The 23,225-nt window shown below is 38.5% G+C and overlaps 1 protein-coding gene and 1 long non-coding RNA gene across 15 annotated transcripts; one reads left to right on the top strand and one right to left on the bottom strand.

The window, feature by feature from the left end:
- Positions 1–4,246: 4,246 nt before the first annotated feature.
- LOC111346382 (angiopoietin-related protein 7) lies at positions 4,247–7,604 on the bottom strand. Of its 4 annotated transcripts, none has more exons than XM_088755133.1 (4): positions 7,448–7,604; positions 6,468–6,631; positions 5,790–6,194; positions 4,247–4,918 (listed from the first exon to the last, which is right to left on the bottom strand). In XM_088755133.1, the coding sequence occupies exons 2-4, from the start codon at positions 6,571–6,573 to the stop codon at positions 4,647–4,649; spliced, it is 783 nt and encodes a 260-aa protein (XP_088611259.1). In that variant the 5' UTR covers positions 6,574–6,631; positions 7,448–7,604; the 3' UTR covers positions 4,247–4,646. The 4 variants fall into 4 exon arrangements, with proteins under 4 accessions (XP_088611259.1, XP_088611254.1, XP_088611248.1 ...); XM_088755128.1 differs by lacking the exon at positions 7,448–7,604 and adding an exon at positions 6,827–7,112; XM_088755122.1 differs by lacking the exon at positions 7,448–7,604 and adding an exon at positions 6,748–7,107.
- A 59-nt stretch (positions 7,605–7,663) lies between these two features.
- Positions 7,664–22,016, top strand: LOC148741050 (uncharacterized). Of its 11 annotated transcripts, none has more exons than XR_015991712.1 (4): positions 7,664–8,318; positions 10,163–15,475; positions 16,194–16,539; positions 21,946–22,016. It is a non-coding gene; the product is annotated as an uncharacterized LOC148741050 (long non-coding RNA). The 11 variants fall into 11 exon arrangements; XR_015991710.1 differs by having other exon boundaries at positions 10,160–15,475; XR_015991699.1 differs by lacking the exon at positions 16,194–16,539 and adding an exon at positions 9,674–9,782 and having other exon boundaries at positions 10,163–10,265.
- Positions 22,017–23,225: the final 1,209 nt, after the last annotated feature.

Raw genomic sequence — 23,225 nt, 5'->3', positions numbered from 1 at the left:
GTCCAATACTGAGAGAATATTGACCGGCAATAGAGAATTTTGATTGGTTGATTTTAGTTATTGGCCCTCTGACTGCCTGAGTCGTGTAATAAGTTAAGTTATTCATTTTTATCGTCGATAACCGCCGTGACCTTAATTCTAGACAAACGAGGGCACGAGAATTTCCACAGTTATTGTAAAAAAAATAGATAAATAAAACTTCGAGGTCATGAGAATGAAGGAAACAACCGATTTTTGGAAAAACTCTCGATGGACGAATAAGAATTCCCAAAGTCAATATTATAGAAAATCTATAGCCTGAGCCCAGTGCAGGATAAACATGTTATGGTGCAAAGGGTTAAATCGTGGAAAAATTTCCAGAAGAAATTCAACACCTTCGTTAAGAGTATATGAAACAAACAAACAAAATAATTATTCACCTAGAGTACAAAGAGACGCAAATAGTTTCAAATCACTTGAAATCTTAACTCGAACAATAATTGTACTTACGTTCGCCGTGTAAGAGCGGAGATAGGAGAAAAGTGTCATTGCCGAAACTCAAACTAATGAACTAAGTTTTACAAAGAGATAAAATATTGCTTCAATTTGTCTGTTCTTTCCCTCTAAGGCTTTCCTTCAACCGTTCAAAGGACACACACAACAGCCAGCTACTGAGAGAACTGAAACTAATACAACATTTTCAGACCTTCAGTGTATTCGGGCGTTGGTGTCCGTTCAGATGAAACAGATGTCAGCGATCAAACCATCATCGCCAAAACTAGCGTAAGGATTTTACAACCTATTTCGAAAACATTACAGTTATCATCAATGCCTGGTGTTAGGAATCCGAAATTAAGAGCAGGAAAATAGCGCCCGATTGGCAAGAACTTAAATTAGAGACAGGGCTTGGGCAATGACCGTTGACATTACGGGAAAATTTTCTTGGTAACACCATCCTCCTCCACGTTTCTCATTTTACTTGTCAAGTGCCAAAAGGGATGTTCTTATGGAAACCAAGAGAATCAAACCTGACAATGACATCTGCTGGTTGAAAAACAAATAAAAGTAAATTGAAAAAATCAACTTTACAATCCCGAAAAACTCAATGAAGCTTTAAGTTATAAGTTTGTCGATCTATAAAGAATAGAACACGCACATGGAAATCAGGTAGTTATCAAATTATTTAATCTAACAAGGGAAATCATTCATACAGACGACGGAGCATTATCTCAGATACACAAAAGAAACTTTGATTATACCGGTACAAGCAGTAATGGAACATCAGCGTTGTTGGCAGGTGAGCCGGTGACTCCTAGTCTACGAGCAGAGTACATCTCAACTTATGTGCTGGTGCACCCGGGGCATTGACGTGTAATCATGAAAAGGTCTACTGTTTGCAGTTGTAGCGGATGCACTGTATTTTCTCCGCGAATACAGAGTATTGGATTATCGAAAATGTGAGGCAGTATTGTAAAAAAAATTACGCTTAGCAGTATTCCCACATTTTATCTTTTTTTTTTTTTTTTGATCTTGTTTTTGCGCCAAGGAACTTTTATGATTTAACACCGGAAATTCATAGTTTTCTCGCAGCGTTGGTCATGTTTTCTAAATATTTGCTGAGAATTGGTTTAACTGTTCTTAAAGTATTAAGATTGAGGTATCGTTCGCTCTGTCACCGATCCACTCTGTTAGACATGAGATATTGCAACATGCTGCGGTTAAATGTAAAACATAAAATGGTATAGATTCACAATAGTAATTGAGAGTGTTTCAGGGGAAACCAATATTCCATTCTAATGACGAAAACCATTCAAAAAAAAAAAAAAAAAAAAAAGACAAGCAAAACTCCGTAATTTATTCTTTCATGTCGACGCTTGTAATCATGTGATTTATCCGGGTCCACAGTTTACGAGTCGGATGCTTAAAAACAAAAGGCCATTGAGCCGACATAAAGTGTAATGGAATTCTATGGCTTATTGTAGTTGAAATTTTCTCAGTGTTTCTCTCAAAATGAATTCGCTGTGTTTGATTGTCACATCCTCATGTTCATTCCTAAAACTTCTTTCCTTAAATAAGTCTCGTTGTAGAATTTTAAGATGAGTTTTTGGAATTCTTTAGATATGTAGTTATATCCAATTGTCTCTTTTAATCCTCACGCGAGAGGTAATATTGAAGAACCCTCTTAACCGTATGTCAAGCTTTTACCTCGAAGTTTCTGTCGTTGAACGGCATCATGGCTTGATTCTCCAAAAATAACTCCTGTCAGCCAATATTGGATGATGGCTTCTCCTACCGGCCTTTCTTTAAACCTTCATCAAAGTTCTTGTTAGAGAGAAAATATAAACCACAATGATATTCACGTGTACGAGTCTCGTGAAAGTTTTTTAGGTTTCAAAGAAGAATTTTGATCCTTCGAGGTCAGTTACCTCTTACGCTCACATATGCTTATGAATGGAGTGCCTATAAGTATACTTCTATGCAAGCAGATAATTTGAATCAAGTGGTGGTGGAAGTTGCAGAAATGAACTATGGTAGTATAAAAACATAATACTGATACTGTGTACCTCGTGTTAGAATGGGTGTGGGCTGCTGTACTAACTATTCCCCCCTACCTAAGTGTAAGAGGTTTTGGTGTCAGTAGACTATGGGAATTTATCCAGTTTGATTGAAATCGGATTGTCTCGTATTACCTGATTGATGCACGCATAACAGTTTTTCCATAATGATATCAACAACGATTAATTTGTTTCGAAGAACTTGGACGAGCACGCAATTGATTATCAATGGTTAGTAGCTTAAGCCGTAAAAGCGACAGAATCACTGCGAGGCCACCCTCCCATGTAATAGACTGCCAGTTTTCAAAACTGTCGTTTAGTCTATAGAAATGTTTTCACCTTCCTCATAGAAACTTGCTGCTGTTGCTATTTTATGGCCAATGAGGTTCGTTTTCGGTGTGCACCCCATGCTCCGCTACCTAATCTAATGACGCCACGTAATTTTTATGTAAATTGTTGCTAGTATCATGATATTCCTGATAATTATCTTAATTTATTACCATCATTAGAAAGCAGCTTTACGAATGCCACTGATCTTATTTTGTTTTCCTTTTTAATTGAATAGGAATGTTGAAATGTGTTTAGGTTAATTTAGTGTAAGCCAAAATCATCTAGCCCTCTTCCTGAATTCGACTGTCTTGTCTAGCTGTCAGATTCTTAAAACTAAATATCGTTTCATGAAGGGGCTGTGCTATGAACTTTGCTCTGGATGATTTATGTTAATCTGATTACTTTCAAGTCCTTCTGCGAGTCAAATGATTCAAAAGCCTACACGGCTGCACTCGGAGTCTCTGTTTCTGGTTATTAGAAGTAGTAACTACTAAAGTTGTTTCCTGCATCTATTTCAAATATCACGTTCAGTTACATATTCCATATTTTCTCAGTTTCATCTTTATCTTCAGTACATATCATATCTGATATCAACTAAATCCCAAGGAGGCTCTCTCAGGAGTCTCGGAATGTCAACAAGAAATGCTAGAACCACAAATGCGACATGTCAACGATTTTCTTAAATCCAAATCATGAGACCAGTCTCTACAAGGAAAAATGACGATAAAAATAATGATGATTTATTTTTCTCAGGAAATGCCAAAAATTCTGTTGACCATAATCACGCAAGGCTCAATGTTCAAAATAAATAAGGAGAACCTCAACGCAGTTTTTATTTCTCGCAATATTTTCACTCTTTCTGCTCTCTTCCGGAAATCAATTTCCTGCTCTATTGTTTACCCTTCCATTACGTCCTTCATATGATTATTTTCCCTTTCTCTTTCTGCCCGTTAGCCTCTTTTTTCTAAAGAAATCTCATTACGCTTTGCGAGGCTGTAAAGTTAAATAAAAAAATTATTTCATGGCTAAAGCAGAATGGTTTTGAATCTGCCCTCGAAAACGTTTTGATGTTATCAACGCTTGGACTGAGAAATTAATTTCATTAAGTGTTGGCATAAGGCAGAATTGTTCACCGAAATCTGTCAAGAACTTTCTAAAGCAAGTAAATCGAATATGGCATACGGAATCTTCTTGAACATGAACTTTTGAAATCAAATAATACTCAAAAGTAGCTTTTTCTCTTCGTTTTCTTGAAAAGGGCCTTTGTTAAGGGTGTCTGGAGTGTTCATGATACTCGAGCAATGTTTTTTTTTGGTGCTCTATGAATTCAGGTTTTTTTAAACGTGCGATTCGGAAGAATCTGTGTGGCATAAAGCTAGTAGTTATTTTTTTTTATCGGTAGATGTTTTATGTGCAAGCCGGTCTGCATGAGAACGAACCCCCATCCCCTCCCTCCTCCATTCCAGGAGGAAGAACACTGTCACTGCAATTATTTTTCACTAAACGACCACCCTTCTCACCTCCCTTTGAAAAATATTGAAGGAACGTTTGCTGATGAAAAGCTCTTTTATTTATCTTTTCTTTTCCGGCAGTTGTATAATTACATGTTAACTACATAATTACATATTTAGTGCGACTAATGTAGAAAACAAATCCTAGGTCAGCTGATTCTAATGCAATCCTCTTCATAAATCAACTTATCGATCTATTAGAAATACTTGTCTTTTTGTAAATGAGGGTTTAAATCAGGTAATGTTTTACAGAACTATTGGTAGGAGAACACTATTTAAAGTTCACTGGTCTGATTTTCATTTCAGTGTTTTCAGGAGCGCTTGCCTCAGGAGTGCTACCTAAATGATCCCAGTGGATGTTGCCAAAAGGTGTTCCACTGCTTGGGTAAAGACCATTGAGGTTTGACGAGACCACACAATTTTTACTGTACCACCATCCTCCTCCGCGTGTGGCGTTGCACTTGCCATGAGCAGGGCCTCTATCCCAAGTGCCAAAAGAGAAGTTATTATGGAAACCAAAAGAATCATTCTTGACAGTCCCACCTGTCGAAAAACCAAAAAGAAAATAATAATAATAACGAATCAATCAGTCAATCAACTTGAAGCTTTAAGTTCTATGTTTGATAGATAGTAATAGAATATACGAACTTTCATATATTCATTGTATCTGATTTATCATCACGGGTTTATTACAAATCAACTTAACGGCCTGCGCCCAGTTGGCTTGTTAGCTCAATTGGTAGAGCGCTGCACTAGTATCGCAGAGGTCAGTGGTTCGAATCCCGTACAGGCCTGATTTTTTTCAGGTCTGATTTTCGCTATTGCATAAATAGCGCTCTCTACTGCGAGGATCGTGCATCATGCGTATCTAATACCGCAGTTCTAAATATATGAACTTTCATATATTCATTGTATCAGATAGTAATAGATAGTTTATTTGTAAAAAACTTGAGGCCACTAAGCTGAATTGTGTATTTACAATATAGTATAAAATATAACATAATATAGTAAAATAATTTATAAAATATCTTATAATAATGAGTATAGTGGGAGCGATATTTTGCTTGTAAAAGGAAAGGATTTTTTCTCAAGAAAACTAAAGAGTTGACGAGAAATATGAGTTCCACTAACATCTATAACGTCTCTATTCAAATCATAGATCATATGCTTCGGCACCGAGTAGCAAATGGATGACAAAGAGACAAGCTATTTATTTCATTCATCAGCGTGAGAAAAGCAATGTACATGCTTGCCACTAAACTCGCATTTCATGAAGTTGCTTGAGAGACATTAATTTAGCAGCAAAGGAAAGAAGCATTAAAAGAGCCATGATAAATATGGACGATGATGAAATAATTACGATAATTAATGAGGAGGCAGATGAGGATAGGCCTAACGAAGCAATTTGACTTACCCCAACCATGGCTGAGTTTCAGTCGGTAGGTGGTGCTCTCGTTTTCAATACCAAAGCAACCATACTCAGCGTAAAGTGGCTCTTCATTAGTTACTCCCAGTTCTATGCGAAGTCTGTTTGCTGTCTCATTTCTTGTCAAGCGGTGGATCTTGTCCAGTCCGAGCCAAAATTCTTGAGTGAAGAAATTTCCGAAACCATGTTTGTACTCGTCCCAGGTACGATTGAAATCCATGGAGCCATTAAGTCTCTTCTGAAGAACTGTCCACCCTCCACCAGCGGTAGTCTGGTCGCAAAATACGTCAAATGCGCCTAAACCATCACGTGGCTCGATTGAATAGACATTGCTGATTCTTCCGCCAGACTTGTACAAGTCTGCACAGTCCTTCGCTAACGAACGAAAAATATCTAAACTCTGTCAACTGAGTTGTACACATTTGTACAAATGGAACAGTTTTCCACGCTTTTATACCCTATCTTGGATAGATGATATCATTTCGAATTTCCTTTCGGTCCCCCATCAAATCTCGGCATTTACATGAACCAGTGCCTTAACCGACAAACCTCGCAATGAGTATCGAAAGTTACTGACAATTGGGATAATCTGTTTGGCGTAAACAATTTCTCTTCGCTTGCGCGAATGTTTAGACCAGGAAGTGTATGAAATTTCCATCTACTTACCTTTTACTGATGTTCCGTTACAAGAGTTTTCAATGTCGTTGTGGCAGTCTAACGGGGCTGCAAGCGTTAAAAGGCTTGTCGTCAAGAAAAGAGCAAAAAACAGCATGGTGGAGCTCAAGGAAACAAAAGTCAGTTTGTGGTCTAAGGCTTGATCCAATTCAAAGCTGCAATAAGTTGACATGCAATACAGATTAATGTTGTGGTGAAGAAAATACAACGCGCAAATGGAAGTCAGATAGTTATTAAAATGAGTTAGTCTAGCAAGTAAATTAATTCCTACATAGAATGGAGCGTTCTCTCAGATGTGCAGAAGAAACCTTTAGTACAATCAGCAGGTAATTAGTTTTCGAGCAAGGTACCTCCAAATGCATTGGCTGAAGCGCCTAAGGCACTGACGTGTAATGATGAAAGAGTCTATTTTCTGTTGTTGTACCAGATTATTGAAAGTTTAAGGTAGTATCATGATTGTTAAATGATACAAAGCAGTTTTGTATCCTCACAGTTTTTTTTTCTTTTTTTGTGTGTTGCTTAAAGGGTCTTAACTATTTTAACACCGGAAATTCAAAGATCATTCGCATATTAGTCTTATTTACTGAATATGACGAAATATTAAAAACGACATTAACAACGAAAAACTCTGTGATCGATGTATTCTACAGACTTCCAAACTTTGTTAAGTCAATAGGCAACAGAATGGATAGATAATGTAATGAAGTGCTAACGTTAGTTTAAGCTTATGGATTTTCTGAATTTGATTGTCATGTTTTGATGACCTTTTTCTGAGACTGTTTTTCTTAAATTAGTCGTGTTAAATTTTTTAATTAGTTTTTCTAACTGTTTAGTTATTTATCCGATTGTTTTGTAATCTCCATGCGTGTCATAAGATTCATGAACCTTCTGAGGTTTTGCCTCAACGTCTGTACGTTATTGACGGCACCATGGCTTGATTCTCGAAAAAATAACTGAGTTTGAAAACAGACCTTGCTTTAAAATTTTCATCAAAGTTCTTGTTTGCAGGAAAGTATGGGCTAAAATCCTGTTTCCGTGCACGAGTCTCATGCCACACAGAGCGTTTCAAAGAAGAATTTTAATCCTTCCAGGTCGAAGTCCTACGCTCACATTATTATTCTTACGAATGGAGTGCGAAAGAGAATTTTTCAGTACAGAAATATTAGTTGAATCAGGTGGTTATGGAAGTTGTAGCAATGAGCGTCAATTGAATAGTGTCAAACACTAATGACAAAAGCTGTCTACCTCTTGTTAGAGTGGGCTTGGGTCTTAGCCCTAATCAACGTGCGTGATTTTTGCGAAAGATTATTATTTTTAATAATTCTGTTTTAGGTAATGCTCCTCTCGACTCTTTAACAATTGTGAAAGGCCAAAGTTCCACTTGTCATCCCCTCTTAAAAATTTCCAACCTCGACAACATCAGTTCATAGTGGCTCGAGGAAAATTTCGAACAACAGAGAACGTATATATTCCTAACTTGCAGCTCCGATCATTACATGTGTAGCTGCTAATCAATGCATTTTTACTAATTCCAGACAAATCGTCACCACGCAAACCACACCCATATGATCCGTGAAACTGATTTGTCATCTTTTCAGATTAGTAAAAAAATGTGGATTTTGATGTGTGATTCCATAACATTAGTTGTTCAGCACACATAAACTTCTATATGTCACTGACCCAGTAATAAATTTCTAATTCAAACTTTCCCACAGTGTTTACCAAGATCGCTTTAATGATCAATGCAAAGAACTATGTCAGTTATTTATTCATTTATTTGTTCAGGGGCCTTTCTACGCGAGGCACGGCAATGACTCGAAAAGGATGAGACCCCTTGGGAAGGTATAAATAGAAGCTTACGACCTTGCATTATCTGCGTTTTTTTTTTTTAAACGTGTTAACGTTGCTTTAAAACCTGTATCTGTATCTAATACCTTGAGTGAGCCAGCGCATCGCTTAATGAGGTAATTACAGGTAGCTTCTAATTTGCTGCTTGTGACTCTCTTTACGTCGTTTTAAGGTTACGCTTTTACGAGTGGTTCTCTACAAAATAGCACTGGAAAGTGCTTGAAAGAAAGTTATAGAGTAGGGTGTGCGCTTTTTATATGAAGAAAACTTTGTTTGAGACGGATAAACCGTGGCTTAAAACCCTGGTATAATGTCAGTTTCGTTTATATTTACGTATAAAGCCTTCGCCATTCGTGAGAAAGAAGAGTTTTAATTTAGGATTCGCAAACTCCGTGTGCTGGAGAGAGATATATATCATGCATTTTACTTTGCCAAGCCTTAGAGTCTGGAACACTGTTGAGACGTGACTATGCTTTGTGGTCAAAACGTCTTCAGAGTTTAACTTACTTACTAAGGGGGCATTGGGGATCGTAGCGTTTCGTTGTTGAGCGATCATACATTGCAGTAATGCGAAGTAAAGTGCTGGTGAACAACAAATCAAAATTATTTGCCTGTCATGTCTTCGTGTACCATGGACCTTTTTGTCCATTTGTTCCCGTAGACCCCTTTCGTTATTTTCAGAACCTATTGAGGCCTATTATGGTGGAAAATCCATTATGCGTCAAAGAAAGTTTGAAACACATCTTTTGAAATTGCATCCTTCCTTCCCCTATCTCCACATATTTACTCCCCCTTCCTCCCCTCTTCCATAAGTGCCCTGTTATTTTCAAATTACGATACTCTCTTTGCTTTACCAATATTTGTTGTTAAACCAGCGGCGCTGTACATTCTTACTTCAACAGTTAAGAGTTGTGCTGAGCTTTATAAGTCTGTATGTATTTACGAATATTTATATAGTGTAGCCTAGTTGAGCAGATAGCTAGTTTAAATTGGGCCCTGTGAACACCTACCTTTCCCACCCCAGGGGAGGACATCCCCCACACAGTAATCTTGTGCGTGGGAAATTAACGTCTCCTACCCCTAACCCTGCAGGAGACGGGGCCTACGGTTTATTCGTCCTTATCCGAGAAGACTAGAATATTTATCCATTTCTTGATATTATAGAAAAGTAGCAAATTCTCCTCAGTTATTTTATTGGTCCGGCCAGGGCTCGAACCCTCCACCTCCCGCACAACACAATCCGGCGCTCTAACCAATTGAGCTAACCGGCTAACCGGGGGGTGGTTATTCTGGTGAAATAATCAGCGGTGTTTACACAATCGACCCTGATATTTCAGTTTCCTTCATAGTGTATTGTGACCAGACAACAGCCGGTGGGGGATGGTCAGTGTTTCAGAGGAGACTAAATGGGTTGCGTGAATTATAAATGCATTTGGATTGACTACAAGCATGGCCTCGGTAATTGCCTTATTGGCGAGTTTTGGCTCGGATTGTAAAAGATCCATCGTCGGACGCAAAATGTGACGGAAACAGGCTTCGAGTAGATCTGTCTAGGCTGAATATTTGTGGTTTGGGATCAGAGACGAGGAAGCCGCGTACCAGCCGAGCCTCGGAAATATTATAAGTCAATCAGCTTCTTTTAGACAAACATGATCAATGTAGCAATTAAGGTCACCAACATCCTCAAGTAATATATATCATCATTCTAATCAATTAGTATCATGATTTATTGTTTATATCATCATTGTCGTAGTTATTATCGTTTCTATTATTATTATTATCATTATTATTATCGTTAATATTGTCAATATCATTGTTTTTGTTGTTATTTTTAGCAGATGCAACTGTCTATGATTCTTTCAAGTATCATAATGGCCATTCGTTTGGTACCTGGGATAAAGTGAACGAACACTGTGTCCATAATATATCTCGAGGTTGGTGGTAAGTCAACAGATCTATGTGTGCTATTTTTTCAGATCTCAATGGTGCTTCTCAGCATTGTGAAAGAAAAATAAGACCGTGGCGAGGACCTGGGCCAAGCCAAAGATCCACTGGGGGGAGGTAACTGGCACCGCAAAAGAGAGTGCTCCAATAACATCTGAAATGGAAATCAAACCTGTGGACTTTCATTAATTCTTACTTTCATACATGTACTAGTTCACTTAGCATCTAGTTCATTATCATATGAATAAAATGTGATCGCTAGGTCAATTGTTTATATCAATCGTGGAGTGTTAGCGTACCTGTTAAGAATGTTTAAATTGTGCCAGATTTTAGCAGAAAAAAAAAATATATATATATATATCCCAGGGCGGGACCGCCGTCTATATAAACTGTTTGCACGGAAACTGACGGGGATGAGGGATTTATTAAACGAACTTTATCAAAAAATTCGCCGTTTTTGATAAAGAAAAGCGAACTATTTTTTTTTCCCAGCTTTGCTTGGTATGTTTGGCTTTCTTGTAGAATTAGTCAGATGAAACCGCTGTAGGACTGTAATTTCAAGAGTGATTAAGTCAGATTGGGTATCTGCAACTTTATGATTACTCTAAGTCCGTGACTAACACGAAGCTAAAATATGAACAGCACTGGGCATAGACTCAAATCTGGATGGCTTGAGCTGTTTAGGAAGTCGGCTATATGACGAACGCATGGATCTACTTGGGGACATCTGTCAGTTGGTATTGAATACATATGAATCGAGAGTGTGGCAGTAACACGAAAAACGGAAACGGAAAAAGAAAGAGTAAAGAGAACTGCAACAATGCAATTCTCTATCAATAAGCTTTACTTCGTTTCAGAGCAAGCACTGGTCGTTATTGTGGGCGTGTCCCGAAACGGCGGAAGTCTGCGTTTTGTCTGCGTTTTAGAGAGTCAGATATTAAGGTCATGATCCTCGATTATTTCCCGTGTACATCGCTATACCCGAACGAGTTTGATAGAGTCTGATTGATGGGGCGTTCTATGCGATATCAATATATTTTGAATAGCTTCACAGACAAGTTCAACCCGAAGTGGAAAAATTCACCTGATAAGATTCTTTTCGCTCTTGTGTGGGTATCATTTCATGTTTCCTTCTCTGTTGCTTCATTCTTGATGGTGCCATCGATTATTAATAAAGATTGCAATGGCATATTCGTCATAAATGAAGCTCTGAAAATTGCATATCTCGATTGAATGAGTCTGAATGAAGTGTTAATCGACGCATTCGTATAACTTTTTCGCCTTCATAGTCCGTTATAAGCTTCTTTTTATAAAATTACTTTTGGCTAGAGGCAATTAAAAGAATAAAGGGAGACAAGGCGTGCAACTTGGTGGCCCTCAGCTGTGACCTCCTCCACTTCAAACTAGAATTAACGCCAAACTACTGAAAATCTCTCGTAATTGGCGATGGTTGGATGAGATTTTGCTCTATTTCTTCGCCGAATTTGACCTTCATCCCTCCAACATTTTCCGAGAAAAACGATGTTGATATGATGAATATAGCTTTCTCAATATGATCGGTGCCAAACTCAGTGACCTAAGGAATTCGAAGCATGCAGGTCGTTTCAAATTTCCCAATTAGTGCAGCGACTTCCCGCGGCAACCCACCGCAGTTCAAAACCAAGCCTAGATTAGTGATAATCCACACACCCTGAACATTGCTGTGCCAAAATTACTCCTGTCCTCACCTCTGTCTCGGATGTTTCTCTTTTGGCTCAGCCCCGGCATGTACATGTGGCATGCGCAAAACGGAGAGAACCGTAAAGTTATCTGGTATGTTCCTTGAATTTGCTGCTCTCTTTGTTCGTCTCTCTCCCACTCTCCTAAGCTTACTGATCATTATTACAAATGTATGATGACGATCGATCTCTCTACAGATCGGTCATCACCACGTTAGCGCAGTCCATATCTCCCTAAAACATAGTTCTTAGCCATAGAGCTTTGTTGTGGGCAATTTTTATGGTGAACCTATTGCAGAACCTTACAGAATACAAGTGCGAGTACGTGATGTGTTTAGGGGTCACACATTTTCTACTAAATTTGTGACCCCCAAACACATCACGTACTCGTACATGTAACGCCTGTGAAATCTCACGCATGAGCAAGCTTCTTTTCTCTACTCGTAAAAACTCTCTGACGAAGTGTGCTATAATCAGACGAAATGCATAGCAGATTAAATCAATTATTTATTATTTCAGCTCACGCAATGTTGCTCACTATTTTATCACTTTAGATAACCTGAAGTGCATAGATGGTATCTGAGCTTCGTGATCTAGGGGTACATGAGGCCTTAATTAGATGGATTGGGGCTTTTTTGACGTGTAGGTCGCAACAAGTCAAAATTGGTTGTGCTCTCTCCAACAGCGTTATTCCAAGGGGCGGTATTCCTCAGGGGACAAGACTAGTCCCTCTGTTGTTCGCAGTCCTCGTCAATAATCTAGTGAAGGACTGGAAAACCAGAGTAAAGTATGTAGATGATTTGTCAGTCTTAGAGATTATTCCTAGATGTTCAACCAGCACGTTGCCCTTTGTAGCGAGAGATATTTGTTTATATGCCAGTAGTCATGGTATGAAGCTAAACCCATTCAAATTTAAAGAACTACAGATAGATTTCTTACAGTACAAGCCCTCGGATCTACCCCCCTTACAGATGTCAGGCAGTTTTATTGAGCAGGTGTCATCTTATAAGTTACTCGGTGTCCATCTGTCACACAATTTGTCATGGTCTATTCACTCCGACTATATTGTGAAGAAAGCACACAAGCGGCTCTATGTGTTACGAGTCTTAATGAAATCAGGCCTCCCACCAGCAGATCTTATTCAGGTTTATGGTAGCCTGGTACGGCCCATTTTAGAATTTGCATCTCCGGTGTGGGCCGCGTTACCCGCCGGTCTGGTTCAGTTGGTGGAAAGTGTTCAGATGTCTGCACTGAGAATCATATTTCCAGATTGCTCTTATGAGTTTGCAATTGTGAGCTGTGGCTTGCCTACTCAGTTGGCGCGTCGTGATGAGGCTTGCAGGCGTTTTCTTTCTAACATCAAGGAGTTCGGTTTTTCCTGTTTTGTTACTCACAGTTACGATAGGGCTTAATTGTTTTTTTCTTGTTGTGCTAGGTGTATTGTGTTCTGTGTAGAATTGAGTGAATTTTATTGTCTCCCTTGTAATTTAGTGTTTAACACTACCAAAGGGTTAAATTAACTGATTATTTATTTATTTAATTATTTATCTATTTAATTAAATATCTGCAGAGCATCGCGAATTTCTGGAAGGGAAACCATTGCCTATCTCATGTTTTATCTAGATCATCTTTGGCGGGGTCTTTTAGAGTATACGGCGGGGTCTTTTAGAGTATAATATGGTAACGAGACAAGAGGCTTCCGTCTCAGTCATCCAGTTATTCGGCTCCATAAAATTACGCAGAGTTCTCTTTCCTATATCAATTGAAAATAACTTGATTTTCTCCTAAATTTTCCTAATAGTAATCATTACCAAAAATACCACGAGCGAAGGGGAGGAAACTGCCGAAGTATAGATAAGAGCTCGTTTTCCCTTCATTCTAAAGCTGATTTACGCTAGAAATTTTGTTGCTAGAGTTAGCCTTGCTCCGTATGATGAAAAGTCACTTCCTTCGTTATATTTTGCTGCTCGTCTAATTTTTGACGATAATTCAAATTTTGACGTCCGCACATGCAAGACTCGATATTGAAAGTCAACATTCTCTATGGGCCTGTTAGAGGTAACTGAGACTCACTTTAACCATGCAGTCAAAATGCCTCTCGACGACATCTCTCTCAAACGGACCCGATCTATTACGGACAGTTTATAATATGCTGAAATGTTTCCTTACATTTTATTATCATCAGTAATTATCAGAGGTTATAACTCATGGCTGCGCGAACCAGCGTAGAAAGGCGTTTTTACGGCCACTCCGATATGCAAATATATCACTCACTCAAAAGGAAAGATTGATCATCTTGCCCCTACATTTTTTTTTTTTGTTCGTTTGTTTGTTTTTGTTTCGGAAATATAAACTAACAATACTCGTCTGTCGTCATCTAATGAGGAAGAAAGATATTGGATCGCTTTTGGTTGTAGCAATTCAATAGCGAGCGAGCCTTCTAAATTCATTACTTCATTTGGTGTTCCAAGGCGATCAGGGGAAAAGATCAACAGAATTCAACGGTGTCGCCTCAAAGTAAGTTAACATGGTGAAGAAATTTTTCTTTTGGTCTCTAGATTAACTGCTCTTACCTCAGGTCATTACAGGACAGAAGAATGATATACACAAAAGTCTATGAACAGGCCGTTTGGAGCTGAAGAAAGTTTTGTAATGTGCGACGTTCATAAAGCCTTTAACGACTTGTTTTGAATGTTGATATTTGATATTTTACATCAGCTAGGAATCATATCACACACTTTTGTATGTTGTTTGAATTCTCTCGACCACTCAGATTAATTTTTCATAGTAAGTCTGATGTATATCATAAGTGTGATATGACATATACGTTCCCTAGAACGGGCAGAAAAGTCCATAAACATAAGTTAAATTTCCAACATCCCCTCCTCTATATGTTGGAAATTGTGTGCAAAGGGAGAGGGTAATTAAAGCATTATCTTTGTGAGATAAGAGCAACTTTGCATACTTCAAGACCAATAACTGCAAATTCAGAAACATGTTTTATCTATAGATTACTTTATCCACGAGTTGGCCAGAGCTCCTCGATTTGTTTTCTTACGATGAAGTCCACCGTTTAAGAGATATGAGATTGGCAAATGAAATGGACGTTCTAATTTCTTCTCTATTTCTTCTCAGGAAAAATTTACAACGGCAGGACGACTATTTTAAACTTTGCGTAGGTCTTTGAGCTTTAGTTTACGAAAACAATTAACGTTAACTGATATAACGTCCAAAATTGTTTCAGAGAAAGCTGGATGGATCCGTAGATTTTAACCACACCTGAACTGACTAGAAACACGGTTTCGGTAACCTGATTGGTGAATCTTGGCTAGGACTGGACATAATTCACCGTCTAACGCGAAATAAGACAACAAATATGCTACAAGTAGAACTAGGAGAAGCAACTGGTAAAACAGGATTCGCTGAGTATGACTGGTTTGGAATTGGAAACGAGGCAACTGTTTATCGGTTGAACATTTTTGTTAATCAGTAAGTCACTTGGTTAACCAACCATATAGGATATTAAAAGAGCTTTATCTGGGGTTTCTTCAAAAAGGTCTCTTGACAACTTTTTATCCCCACTTTTCAAAAGCAATATCAATCGCCAAGGTCTCGGATAATTTTGAATCTGTGCCGTTTTTACTCTTATGTATTTAATATCCACGAGTACACGGGAAAAAAATGGCCAACAAATAATCAGATGATGACCTTCAAGCTAAAATATCACCATGATATATGCCAAAACATGATATAGCTTGGGGACGTAATACCAAACAGCAGATATCTATTTATATCACTTTTGCGCAATAATTTCTATGACAAATATTTACATGAGCTCAATCACAGTATTTTTAAAATTATAATTATTGAATTGCTTTTGTTTTGTGTTGTAGTTTTCTGTTATAGTGATAAATATTCAATTTAATCTCTACTTGTATTTCGCAATCAAAATCATCAAAAAAAAAAATCTCTCCTTATAAGAGTAGTAGAACTGATATATCAAGATCAGTAAACTGAAGTAAGTTAAGAGTAATGTTTCAATTTCATCCTTTTCGGCACCTAATGGTTGTCCTTGCCCTCTGTAGTTGTCAGCTGTAGAGGAACACATCTATCTCTTTGAATCGAAGTATCATTGGTTTTTCTTAATTCTTTCTGCACAGTTTATCCCCGAGCTTATCAAGAGTGTGAATTTAATTATTTTTTACAGAATCGAGTGTTAATGATTCGTTACATCGTTACTCTAAAGACTGTTCGTTTGGGACCTGGGGATAAAGATCCTGCAGGTAGTTGTTGTTCGAAGAGAGGGGGAGGCTGGTGGTACAGTACTGGGACAGATTGTGCTATTTGGTCAAATCTTAATGGTGTTTATCCACGCAGTAGAAACATGCGATCCTGGGGTATGAGCTACTGGGCATATTTAGATTCTACCAGCCCTATCAACAACGTTCCTACATCGTCTCAAATGAAAATCAAACGAGCGGAAAACTAAACATGGAGGACAACGGTGAAAATCACAAATTTGTTTTTTTTCCGTCAACGCGTAAAGTTAGAAGGTATATGTAAAAGTTTCTGTTGTTTTTGGTGGTTTTTTTTTTCAATTTTTCCTTCTAGTTTTTGCTTTTTTAGTTAATTTGCTTGTTTGCCATTATTATAGTAGATCTGTTATCATATTGGAATCAATAAATTAGAGCTAAGTGCCTAAGCGCTGAGTGCTCTATGCCTTAGTGGCGGGGGAGGGGGGGAGGAGGTTGGTGGTCTGGATCTCCTAGCTTTTGAATCCGTGACCATGTTCATTGTTATAGTCTTATTTCGCACTCTTTTACACGGGGTTAAACTGTTAGCCGTAAAACAGCAAAAAATTTAGTTGTTAAGCATAAAAATTCACAAATTTAATCTTTAGTCTCAAAGAAGTTAGCCTTCATTTTGAAAGCGTCAAACTCTTAGACTTTTTTGTGTCTTGCGTCGTGGCCAATGCGTAAAAAAGAAAGAACATACCCTCTCTCAAATAAACAGCTGCTTGATCTGGAATTTACGCTTATTTACTAACTCTAATGCGTTTAAGAACAATTGGGTACTTTGTCTCACGCTTGTGACAAGACGAGAAACATCTTCCTATACTTCTTTACGGAGCTCAAAACCTACCGTCTTCCTTATTCCATTCATTCCAGAGCTCAAAACCTACCATCTTCCTTATTCTATTCATTTCAGAGCTCAAAACCTACCATCTTCCTTATTCCATTCATTTCAGAGCTCAAAACCTACCATCTCCTTTATTCTATTCAATGCAGAGCTCAAAACCTACCATCTTCCTTATTCTATTCATTCCAGAGCTCACAACCTACCATCTTCCTTATTCCATTCATTCCAGAGCTCAAAACCTACCATCTTCCTTATTCCATTCATTCCAGAGCTCACAACCTACCATCTTCCTTATTCTATTCATTACAGAGCTCCCAACCTACCCTCTTCCTTATTCTATTCATTCCAGAGCTCACAACCTACCATCTTCACTAGTTCCTGGTATTTCTGTTCTACTTTGTTCCTTAGCCCATAAGGTGGGTCTCAATTTCTGTGCAACAGGTTTAACTGGGGTGTCAATGTGGAGCTTTGCTTGGAAACCCTTAAGTTTTCCTACTACCTTAAGACACCCAGGAAAATCCCCAATTAGGTTTTGTTCTTTCATGGAATTAATTTCATATCTCAGTATTGCCAGCTCTTCTGAGGTCTCCCTGCAAAGTATTGTGTTTGCTTTCTCCTCCACAACAATAAAACACACATGGCAACGTTTATCCTTATAATAAGGTTCAGTTTTAAACTCACCAGCAGTAGTAAGTGGCTCATTGGAACCCTCGGAGTACAGGTTTCTGTTGAATTTCCTTCAAACTTATTTCACTTTCTTCCCCTCAATTGTCTCCCATGTTGCTCTGTCAATAACATTGCAAGTGAAACCAGAGTCGACAGGAACCCCTTCCAGCCGAACACCTCCTAACTTAATGTCTACGGTGGGAATATCTCTTCCATTAAACTGTAAGATGAAGGCGAAATCATCATCTTTAGTGACTTGGCGTATAATTCCTTTCCTGGGTTTATTAGTATCTTCTTCCTTCCTTTTGCAAACTTTGGCAAAATGCCCTACCCTTTACATTTCACACAGGTATCCAGTATTGCCTTGCACTCCGGATGCCTTGCAAAGTGTCCCTTGAGTCCACACCGATAACAACGTCCTCCTCGCCGTTTAAGCGAATCAAAATGTCCCCGCTCTAAGAAGTTTACATTTCCGCTTCTTGAATCGCTTTTATTCGTCCGTGCCTGACTTTCGGCAGCTTCCATGGATCTAACAACATCTCTAGCCTTCTGAAGTGTGAGTTTATCCCTGACAGCGAGTAGTTTCTTGAGAAGATCATGTGACCGACATTTATCAATTAACTGATCGCAGTTTTGTTCTTCCTTGGATGTTCCGAAGTCGCAATTCTCTTTAAGCTGGAACAATGTGATCCCAAACTGGTCTGTTGTCTCGGACTCGTCCTGTTTTGCTTGACGAAACTGATGTCGTTCAAATGGGATTTTAACTTATGGCAAAAATTGTGCGTCCAGTAGTCTCATAGCTTTAGCATACTGCGTTTCTTCTTCTAGGACTGGTCAAGGATCCCTCAAAAATGTCCTGAACATCCTGTCCAGCGCAATGCAAAAGTAAAGCTTGTTCTTGTACATCTTTTGTAATACCCTTGACCTGGGGGAAAAACTGAAAAGAACGTTTTCATCGTCTCCAACGAGGTCCCACGCTAGTCGGATTCCATGTGCAATCGAAAGGTTGTATGTTTCCAAATTCGATGTTCACTGCCGTATTTCCACTGCATATGTCGGAAAATTTCCTGTTTATCCTCGTCGCCAATTGTAGAGTTCTAATATGTGTATTTAACTACGGATTAAACCGGATTACTATAGTCGACTAAATATCGCGGTCCTTAACTGTTCGACTCCATACTCTCTCTGAACCTATCCTTGACTATTGTAATAGCCTCTTATACAGCTTACCAGCGTATCAGAATTAAAAAACTGCAAAGAGTCCAGAACTCTGCTGCACGTCTTGTATTTGAAGAAAGTAAATTTTGTCATATTACACCATTGCTGAGAGCCCTACACTGGCTACCCGTACCATATCGAATTGTTTTTAAAATTTCATTGTTAACTTTTAAGGCCATTCATAAACTTGTTCCGACTTACATTTCCGATCTTGTATCTCTGAAAGACACAGGGGGTAGGTACTATCTTAGATCAAAATGACGGCAAACGTCTTAACATTCCACCATGCAAGTCTCTTTCCACGCTTGGTGATCGATCTTTTTGTATGGCTACCCCTAAATTATGGAACGATCTTCCCCTTTTTATTAGAAATATATCTTTAGTTAATGCTTTCAAGAAGGCTCTAAAAACTCATTTATTCCAGAAGGCGTTTCCCAGCTAATTTATTGTTTTTATTCTTTTCATAAAGAAGGATTTGTAAATAGGACTTTAAAGATTAAATAGTTATTGTAAATAAGACTTTTTGTTAATTAGAATATGTTTAGGATTTTAGGATTTTGATGAGTCAGTGTAATGCGCAGTTGAACATTTTTTTCTCTGGATTGATATTTGCGCAATACAAATCAATAAATATTATTATTATTGTGGTAAATGGTTTGAACCCGGGGGTAACATGTGAAGGTGTAGTCTGATCGTCCGGGTGAGTGTAGTCCTGAGAAGGACTGTTGTCGGTGGCAGTGACTGACGTTTCGACAACCTGTGCGGAAGTCATCATCAGAGTCAAGTGAATGATTGTTGTTAGTAGAATGTTCTTATTCCATTTCGTGTGAAATGATCGGTTGGTTTTGCCGTGATGTTATTGGCTGTAAGACTCAAGTGACGTAAGTCGGTCGTGATTGGTCTGTTTCGATCTGTCGGTAAAGTTAGGTTGTTATTTTTCGGTCGTTTGTGATGTTTATGTCGTGAATGCGTCGTTTGTATGGGGCGGGTAGTTGTTGACATCTGTTTAGGGGAGTCTGTTCTAAGTTAGTAAACCAGCTTTCCAGAGTCAGTCGTTGAAAATAGTCAGTGCTGTAGGTTAGGCATTGCGCAGAGTCCCAGTCAATGTTGTGGTTGGTAAGTCGATGGTGTTCAGCAATGTGATTGCTGACATCACCTTTCCTCGTCGCCCGTCTGTGTTCAGTCAGTCTTGTTGTGAGGTTTCTGCCAGTCTCACCGATGTAGGAGGCTTGGCAGTCGGAACAACTGATCTTATAAATCGTTCCCTGTCTGTTCCTCGGAGGAATACAGGAGTAATTTCGCACTTTGGACATTAGTCGCTAATGTAAACTGCAATATGCTCTCTTTGAAAAAAATAAAATAATTCACGATGTGCTGATCTCACCCATTAAGATATTTCGGCAAGAAAAAGTTTTGTTTTTAATGACGCACGATACTGGAATGATTGTGAAATATTTTATTGGTTTCTACTGCCTTTTTCAAAGCAAGAAATTAATTAAGATAATACACAAGTGGCTATTGGCAAAGAGAACTCAAATGTGTATCGAGTGCGAATGCCGAACTAATAGATACTCCAAAAAAAAAAAAAGCATCGGCAAAACTGCGGTCAAAATTGAGTCAAAATCGGAATTCTATCGTTACCTGCCATTAATCACTCACTCTCTCTATCATCTCTTTAGCATATTGGCTCCACCTACTATTGTATAGGGGGCAGTAACCACAAAGATGCATGAAGCAGACTTACAAAATCCGTCATTTTTGGAATATTTCGGCAAAGAAGTCGCACAAAGCGACAGCAGCCACTCAAAACAAAGAAACCATACGCAATTTTTGTGAGTTTATGCTTCTACTAAACCGGAAAATAGAAAAATTTAAACATAAGGTGATCATGATGTGAAAGCATGAAAGTGGTTTTGTCTCATGGAAAATTAAACAAGAGAGTTAGCTTCAACCCCAGAGAAATTTTGTTTGTAGAAATGTATAAAACCTATTGTAGAAATTGATTTTTCAATTTGTCACATGAAAAACGAGCATGCATCATTGCTATTGGCTTTATTTCACAGCATTCGAAATAAACAAGTCATTTCTATCTTTTTATTTTCCTAAAGTTCATCCTTTATTAACCAAACTTTTTCGGCATGATAGCTGGACATCAGCTTTGATATTAAAAAGAACTCAGTCAATATCGAGCCATCTTGACCTTATGCATAGTTAATACCGCACACTTATCGTCACTGATTTCATCACCCGAGCACGTGGTCTATCTAGAGGGTCTATGTGGATTTAACTGACTAGCGACAATGGGCGATAAATATAATTGACAACCGAGAAAAAGAAAAAAAGATTACCAATTGGCAACAATAAAATACTGACATGCGATAGACATATTCCGACATTATCGATATTTGTATTTAGAAAACAGAGCATTCTAGATTAAGAGGTAACTACTTTAAATTTAAGTACGTATGAACTTCATATATTCATCGTATCTAATTTAAATTTAAGGTTTAGTGAATTATAGAATTTCATACTTTATTGCGGGATCATTTCGAATGTAAATAATGAACTTTCGTTTCTAGTCAAAATTAAGATTTACCAACAACCGAAAAACTGATCGAATACCTTTTTCAGCTACCCACAAAGTAATGAAACTCTAACCGACAACAGACGTGTGGAACCTCCTATTCAGACGATCCACCAGGCTCTTCACTAATAAATGCCTGTCGAGCGAATATAATCGATGTCAGCCCTCTCTTTGGTTCTTTGGTTTTCTTGGGAAGGAAATTCTCTTATGTCTCCCATGCAGAATATTTCAGTAAATTCATTACACTTAATCATGACGATATGGAAATTGAGGCTTTTGAATTTGTCAAGATGATAAAGTGAACTTTTATTTCTGTTTTTGTTTCTGTTTTTTTTTTTTTTTTTTTTTCCAGCAGGTGCGCCTGTGAATGATTCTCGTGGTTATCATAGGAACTTCTCTTTAGGCACTTTACTGATGGCAAGTAACAACTGAGAGGGAAGCACTCGCGTTAATAGAAGGTATTAAGAAATTTCAGCCCTATCTCCAGAGTCGCCAATTTACAGTTGTTACTGATCACAGTTCGTTGCGTTGGTTAATGAATGTTAAGGATGCTTCTGGTCGTCTTGCAAGATGGGCTTTACTTTTGCAACAGTACGATTTTGAGATTGTTCATCGCCCTGGTAAGATGCATGGCAATGCGGATAGTTTGTCTAGACGTCCTTATGACACAAGGGAATGTAATTCAATCCAAAAAGACGAGCCAAAAGAACGAGAATTGCAAAGGCGTGATTTTGACCTTAGTGTGATCATTGATTACCTAGAAAATGATATTTTACCGTTAGACGATTCTGCGGCGCGCAATCTTTTACTTGTGACTGATAGTTTTTACATCGGACATGATGGTTTACTTTACCATTTAGGCAACAATAGAAAGCGCAATGCTTGGGATTCATTTCCTCAGCTCGTTCTACCTCCAGCACTGAGATTTGAAATTTTGACGAGCATGCATGACCACGTTTCCGGCGATCATTTTGGAGTCCATAAGACTTTCAATAAGGTTAAGCAACGATGTTGGTGGAAAGGAATGTACAAAGATGTTGAACATTGGTGTAAGTCTTGCACTGAGTGTTCCATGAGAAAATCCCCTAAGAATACCAAAAAGGCAAACCTAAAAATGCTTGAAATATCAAGCCTTGAAAACGCTCTACAACAATTGTAAACAATTCCGCCATGGGAAATGGATGAGAATTTGAAACGAAAGCAGAGATAAAAACCAATCTGCCGTAGTTAGCCATGCAGGGCTAGCTTACTGTATTGATTTCCAAATCGACCACAGTGCTAACCTCTAAAATATGCTTGGAATTCCGGATTTAATCACGGGGTGCCTAATTAGATTACGTCGTAACGTAAATGACGATGTTGCGATTTTCATAAAGTTCAGCGTGCGGGAATGAAAAGCCCCAAATTAGGGCCTTTTTACATGGAGGGAGGGTGCCCCGGCTAACCGGGCTACCCGACTAACCGAGCTACCCTGGGCGGGCTAACTCCTCATACGTTTCTTTGGAAAACGCTTGAAGCGTTTACATGCTAGACAAGGTAGCCCGCCTACCCGGGGCACCCTGTCTACTTGCCCGGGGCACCCGGCAAGGCGGGATAGCTTTTTACCATGTAAACGGTTCGTGCCGGGCTATC

This window comes from Stylophora pistillata, chromosome 1 (genome assembly GCF_964205215.1).
Source record: "Stylophora pistillata chromosome 1, jaStyPist1.2, whole genome shotgun sequence".
In the NCBI taxonomy this organism is placed as follows: domain Eukaryota; kingdom Metazoa; phylum Cnidaria; class Anthozoa; order Scleractinia; family Pocilloporidae; genus Stylophora; species Stylophora pistillata.
Note: the sequence above shows the minus strand (reverse complement) of the source record. Positions and strands in the feature narration are given on the sequence as shown.

Excerpts from the sequence above, each read along its gene's own strand:
- LOC111346382 (XM_088755133.1), bottom strand. The coding sequence starts at position 6,573 with ATGCTGTTTTTTGCTCTTTTCTTGACGACAAGCCTTTTAACGCTTGCA. Across the intron at positions 6,195-6,467 it reads TAACGGAACATCAGTAAAAG|ATATTTTTCGTTCGTTAGCG; the intron begins GTAAGTAGATGG and ends GACAGAGTTTAG. Across the intron at positions 4,919-5,789 it reads GAAACTCAGCCATGGTTGGG|GTGGGACTGTCAAGAATGAT; the intron begins GTAAGTCAAATT and ends GTTTTTCGACAG.